General features: G+C 49.0%; 1 protein-coding gene across 2 annotated transcripts in view; it reads left to right on the plus strand.

The window, feature by feature from the left end:
• Positions 1-6,315, plus strand: part of LOC110487823 (transmembrane protein 64) — a 29,091-nt gene extending 22,776 nt beyond the window's left edge. Inside the window, exon 3 of one of the 2 annotated variants that reach the window (XM_021559740.2) lies at positions 4,507-4,627. In XM_021559740.2, the coding sequence (XP_021415415.2) occupies positions 4,507-4,605 (99 nt within the window). In that variant the 3' untranslated portion in view covers positions 4,606-4,627. The other variant, XM_021559739.2, reaches the window with a different exon arrangement.
• The last annotated feature ends 238 nt before the right edge of the window (positions 6,316-6,553 follow it).

A 6,553-nucleotide genomic window follows, 5' to 3' on the forward strand; every position in this document is an offset into this window, starting at 1 on the left:
GATACCTTGCCTTCAGTCTACAGGTGCGTCAGAGGATACCTTGTCTACAGTCTACAGGTGAGTCAGAGGATACCTTGTCCACAGTCTACAGGTGAGTCAGAGGATACCTTGTCTACAGGTGAGTCAGAGGATACCTTGTCTACAGGTGAGTCAGAGGATACCTTGTCTACAGGTGCGTCAGAGGATACCTTGTCTACAATCTACAGGTGAGTCAGAGGATACCTTGTCTTCAGTCTACAGGTGAGTCAGAACAGAGCATCAGAGGATACCTTGTCTTCAGTCTACAGGTGCGTCAGAGGATACCTTGTCTACAGGTGCGTCAGAGGATACCTTGTCTCAGGTGCGTCAAAGGATACCTTGTCTACAGGTGAGTCAGAACAGAGTTAGATACTTTGTCTACAGGTAAAAAATAATGATCAGTAATAATACAATGGGATTTCTACTTAGTGCTTTTCAAATCCCCCAGAGGCGTCAGGTGAGTTAGCGGCAGGCCGTCAGGTGAGTTAGCGGCAGGCCGTCAGGTGAGTTAGCGGCAGGCCGTCAGGTGAGTTAGCGGCAGGCCGTCAGGTGAGTTAGCGGCAGGCCGTCAGGTGAGTTAGCGGCAGGCCGTCAGGTGAGTTAGCGGCAGGCCGTCAGGTGAGTTAGCGGCAGGCCGTCAGGTGAGTTAGCGGCAGGCCGTCAGGTGAGTTAGCGGCAGGCCGTCAGGTGAGTTACAGGGGCGTCAGGTGAGTTACAGCGGCCGTCAGGTGAGTTACAGGGGCCGTCAGGTGAGTTAGCGGCAGGCCGTCAGGTGAGTTAGCGGCAGGCCGTCAGGTGAGTTAGCGGCAGGCCGTCAGGTGAGTTAGCGGCAGGCCGTCAGGTGAGTTAGCGGCAGGCCGTCAGGTGAGTTAGCGGCAGGCCGTCAGGTGAGTTAGCGGCAGGCCGTCAGGTGAGTTAGCGGCAGGCCGTCAGGTGAGTTAGCGGCAGGCCGTCAGGTGAGTTACAGGGGCGTTAGGTGAGTTACAGGGGCGTCAGGTGAGTTACAGGGGCGTCAGGTGAGTTAGCGGCAGGCCGTCAGGTGAGTTACAGGGGCGTCAGGTGAGTTAGCGGCAGGCCGTCAGGTGAGTTAGCGGCAGGCCGTCAGGTGAGTTAGCGGCAGGCCGTCAGGTGAGTTAGCGGCAGGCCGTCAGGTGAGTTAGCGGCAGGCCGTCAGGTGAGTTAGCGGCAGGCCGTCAGGTGAGTTAGCGGCAGGCCGTCAGGTGAGTTAGCGGCAGGCCGTCAGGTGAGTTAGCAGCAGGCCGTCAGACTAAAACATACAGCGCCTTCAGAACGTGTCACATCCCTTCACTCTTTCCACATGTTGTTGTGCTACAGCCTGAATTTAAAATGGATTCCAATCAGACTTTGACCCCATAATGTCAAAATGGAATTATGTTTTTAGACATTTTTACAAATTAATAAAAAATGTTAAGCTGAAATGGGTTGAAGACTTATTGACTCAAGACATTTTTTTAATGTATGGCTAGTCTAAATAATTTCAGGAGTAAAAATGTGCTTTAAAAAATGGCATAATGAGTTGCATGGACTCACTCTGTGTGCAATAATGGTGTTTTTAATGTCGTTTTTTTTGCTCCTTTTCCTCCCCAATTTCGTGGTTTCCAATTGGTAGTTACAGTCTTGTCCCATCGCTGCAACTCCCCTACGGACTCGGGAGAGGTGAAGGTCAAGAGCCATGCATCCTCCGAAACACAACCCTGCCGCACTGCTTCTTGACACACTGCTCGCTTAACCCGGAAGCCAGCCGCACCAATGTGTCGGAGGAAACACCATAAAAATGGCGACCGTGTCACCGTGCATGCTCCCGGCCCGCCACGGGAGTCACTAGAGTGAGAAGGGACAAGGACATCCCTGCCGGCCAAACCCTACCCTAACCCGAACGATCCTGGGCCAATTGTGCGTCGCCTCATGGGTCTCCCGGTCGCGGCCAGCTGCGAACCCGGATCTGTAGTGACGCCTCTAGCACTGCAGTGCCTTAGACCGCTACGCCACTCGGGAGGCCCTGCTGTAGCGACGCCTCTAGCACTGCAGTGCCTTAGACCGCTACGCCACTCGGGAGGCCTCAATAATAGTGTTTAACATGATTTTTGAATGACTACTTCTTTGTACCCCAGACATACAATTGTCTGTGAGGTCCCTCGGTCGAGCTGTGACTTTCAAACACCGATTCAACCACAAAGAAGGGCACCTATTGGTAGATGGGTACAAATTAAAAACAGACATTGAATATCCCTTTGAGCATGGTGAAGTTATTAATTACACTTTAGACGGTGTATCAATACACCCAGTCACTACAAAGATACAGGCGTCCTTCCTAACTCAGTTGCTGGAGAGGAAGGAAACCACTCAGGGATTTCACCATGAGGGTAATGGTGACTTTAAAACAGTTACAGAGTTTAATGGCTGTGACAGGAGAAAACTGAGGATGGATCAACAACATTGTAGTTACTCCACAATACTAACCTAAATGACCGGAAAGAAAGGAAGCCTACAGAATATTCCAACACATCCTGTTTGCAACTAACTTTTTGTCCTTTAATACAAGTGTTGTGTTTGGTGCAAATCCAATACAACTAATTTCTGAGTAACACTCTCCATATTTTCAAGCATAGTGGTGGCTGCATCATGTTATTGGTATGCTTCTAATCATTTAAGGACTGGGGAGTTTTTCAGGATAAGAAAAGAAAGAGTGGAACTAAGCTCAGACAAAGTCCTAGAAAACCTGGTTGTCTGCTTTCCACCAGACACTGGGAGATGAATTCACCTTTCAGCAGGACAAATAACCTTTAAACACAAGATCAAATCTACACTAGAATTGCTTACCAAGTAGACAGTGAATGAGTGGCCTAGTTTAGATTTTTTTAAACAGATTTAAGACAAAACTGGTAAGACCTGAAAATGGTTGTCTAGCGATGATCAGTAAACCAATTTGACAGAGCTCGAAGATTCCTTTAGAACAATGGGCAAATGTTGCACATTCCAGGTGTGGATGGCTTGGAGAGACCCAGATTGACTCTACAGCTACAATCACTGCCAAAAGTGCTTCTACCAAGTATTGACTCAGGGTTGTGAATACTTATGTAAATGAGATATTTCTGTATTTCATTTTCTATAAAGTTTGCAAAAATGTCAAACTTTTTCATTATGGGGTATTGTGTGTAGATGGATGAAGGGGGGGAAAACTGTTTCATCCATTTTGAATTCAGGCTGCAACACAACAAAATGTGGAATGAGTCGAGGGGGATGAATTCTTTCTGAAGACATTGTGTAGCACCTTCAGTCTGCAGCTGAGCCAGGGGTCTGTCCCTAGGGGCCGGTGGCCTCGACGCAGATTAAACCCCAGACCCAGATTAAACCTAGTCCTGGATTCAAGTACTGTATACTCACTAGATATTCTCAATTGAACGTGCCTCTTAGTCCAGTACCAGGCTTTATCTGTGTCCTGAAAACCGTCAACACTGCCCCCAAATACCTTTTTGTTTGTTTGTTTAGAAAGCCAGTTCTTGGTTCTTCAGGTCAGACACCTTTTTTGTACTTTTTTTTTTTCAATAGAACATTCGATGAAGAACAACATGTTCATCAGCAACTAGACCCATAGGCAGCTACTGTGGCAGAAACAGAACATGTTGGATGGATGAAGAAATGAAACCTTTCATTGATCATCATCAGTATAGGATCTTCTGACAGGTAGCTTGCCTCGTCCTCTCTCAGATCCTCAGTAGGGATCCTCTGACAGTTAGCTTGCCGCCTCCTCTCTCAGATCCTCATCAGTATAGGATCTTCTGACAGTTAGCTTGCCTCCTCCTCTCTCAGATCCTCATCAGTATAGGATCTTCTGACAGTTAGCTTGCCTCCTCCTCTCTCAGATCCTCATCAGTATAGGATCTTCTGACAGTTAGCTTGTCTCGTCCTCTCTCAGATCCTCAGTAGGGATCTTCTGACAGTTAGCTTGCCTCCTCCTCAGATTCTCAGTAGGGATCTTCTGACAGTTAGCTTGCCTCGTCCTCTCTCAGATCCTCATCAGTATAGGATCTTCTGACAGGTAGCTTGCCTCGTCCTCTCTCAGATCCTCAGTAGGGATCCTCTGACAGTTAGCTTGCCTCCTCCTCTCTCAGATCCTCATCAGTATAGGATCTTCTGACAGTTAGCTTGCCTCATCCTCTCTCAGATCCTCATCAGTATAGGATCTTCTGACAGGTAGCTTGCCTCGTCCTCTCTCAGATCCTCAGTAGGGATCTTCTGACAGTTAGCTTGCCTCCTCCTCAGATTCTCAGTAGGGATCTTCTGACAGGTAGCTTGCCTCATCCTCTCTCAGATCCTCATCAGTATAGGATCTTCTGACAGGTAGCTTGCCTCGTCCTCTCTCAGATCCTCAGTAGGGATCTTCTGACAGGTAGCTTGCCTCATCCTCTCTCAGATCCTCATCAGTATAGGATCTTCTGACAGGTAGCTTGCCTCGTCCTCTCTCAGATCATCATCAGTATAGGCCTCATGTTCTACAGTAATTACATGGTTCTAAATAGTTTTGTCCTCTGGTTCTCTCCCTCCTCTCATCATCAGTGGTTCTAAAACACGGTTCTGTTTCCCTCTCTCTCAGATCATCATCAGTATAGGTCTGATGTTCTACGTGGTCCATCGGGCCCAGGTGGAGCTGAATGCGGCCATCGCTGCCTGTCAGATGGAGCTGAAGACATCACACATGAACGGCACTTCCACCAATCACAGCGGCTTCACGTACTGCAGCAAGAGGGCGTCGGCCGGGGGTGGGATCATCAACGTGGTCTGATAAATGTCTCAAAACCCTGATTGGGACACGAGCGACTGGGATCGAACTGAACACTGATTGGCCAGTGTAGCATTTGTGATATCTGATAGGAGTGCCTTCCACGGTGACGAGTCTGGAGTGAGGAGGACCTGCCAAATAGGGATGCTGATTGTGTGGATCTATAGGGCTTGTAGGTGCAGCTGAGGGGTGCCAGGTGTTTAGTAGTCAGGTACAGTGGTGTTCTCATCACGGACTTACGCTTCCAACACACCGACAGCGCCATTGCATTTTGGTACACCAGAATTACATTCATTTCCAATGAAACGGCGTTGTGCAGCATTGCGTTGCAGAGGCAGTTGCAGTTCGTTCTGTGTGGTGCAGATGTTGGATTTATCGAAGGTACGTGTCAAACTGTATGAGTAGACGGCTTGACAGGATTTGGGGCAGAAGGTGAATGTTAAACTTTGTTACACACATATCCAGATGATGCTGTCGGTGTGTTGGAAGAGTTAACCGGAGTTCTCTATACAACACAGCTCACCATTCAGATCTCCGATACCAATGGCTTCTCTTCTACAGTGTGGGACCAGGGGCCATTGGCTTCTCTTCTACAGTGTGGGAACAGGGGCCATTGGCTTCTCTTCTACATTGTGGGACCAGGGGCCAATGGCTTCTCTTCTACAGTGTGGGACCAGGGGCCAATGGCTTCTCTTCTACAGTGTGGGACCAGGGGCCATTGGCTTCTCTTCTACAGTGTGGGACCAGGGGCCATTGGCTTCTCTTCTACAGTGTGGGACCAGGGGCCAATGGCTTCTCTTCTACAGTGTGGGACCAGGGGCCATTGGCTTCTCTTCTACAGTGTGGGACCAGGGGCCATTGGCTTCTCTTCTACAGTGTGGGACCAGGGGCCATTGGCTTCTCTTCTACAGTGTGGGACCAGGGGCCAATGGCTTTTCTTCTACAGTGTGGGACCAGGGGCCATTGGCTTCTCTTCTACAGTGTGGGACCAGGGGCCATTGGCTTCTCTTCTACAGTGTGGGACCAGGGGCCAATGGCTTCTCTTCTACAGTGTGGGACCAGGGGCCATTGGCTTCTCTTCTACAGTGTGGGACCAGGGGCCATTGGCTTCTCTTCTACATTGTGGGACCAGGGGCCAATGGCTTCTCTTCTACAGTGTGGGACCAGGGGCCAATGGCTTCTCTTCTACAGTGTGGGACCAGGGGCCAATGGCTTCTCTTCTACAGTGTGGGACCAGGGGCCAATGGCTTCTCTTCTAGAGTGTGGGACCAGGGGCCAATGGCTTCTCTTCTACAGTGTGGGACCAGGGGCCAATGGCTTCTCTTCTACAGTGTGGGACCAGGGGCCATTGGCTTCTCTTCTACAGTGTGGGACCAGGGGCCAATGGCTTCTCTTCTACAGTGTGGGACCAGGGGCCATTGGCTTCTCTTCTACAGTGTGGGACCAGGGGCCATTGCGTTGAACTCATAATGATGAAATAAATAAATGGTACAGCACACTGAGTTTTTTTTAATTCATTTTTTCCTTGTTCTTCTCTTTCACTTTAGGCCAGCGTTTCCCAAACTCAGTCCTGGGCCCCCAGGGTCCACCTTCTTGGTTCTTGCCATAACACTTCACAGCTGATTCAAATAATCTAAGCATGAAGATGTATTTATTGTAATTATTATAATTTTTTGTACGAGGCGAGTCAGTTAAGAACAATTTCTTAATTACAATGACGGCCGGTTGTGATAC

This window comes from Oncorhynchus mykiss, chromosome 32, assembly GCF_013265735.2.
Source record: "Oncorhynchus mykiss isolate Arlee chromosome 32, USDA_OmykA_1.1, whole genome shotgun sequence".
NCBI classification, from domain to species: domain Eukaryota; kingdom Metazoa; phylum Chordata; class Actinopteri; order Salmoniformes; family Salmonidae; genus Oncorhynchus; species Oncorhynchus mykiss.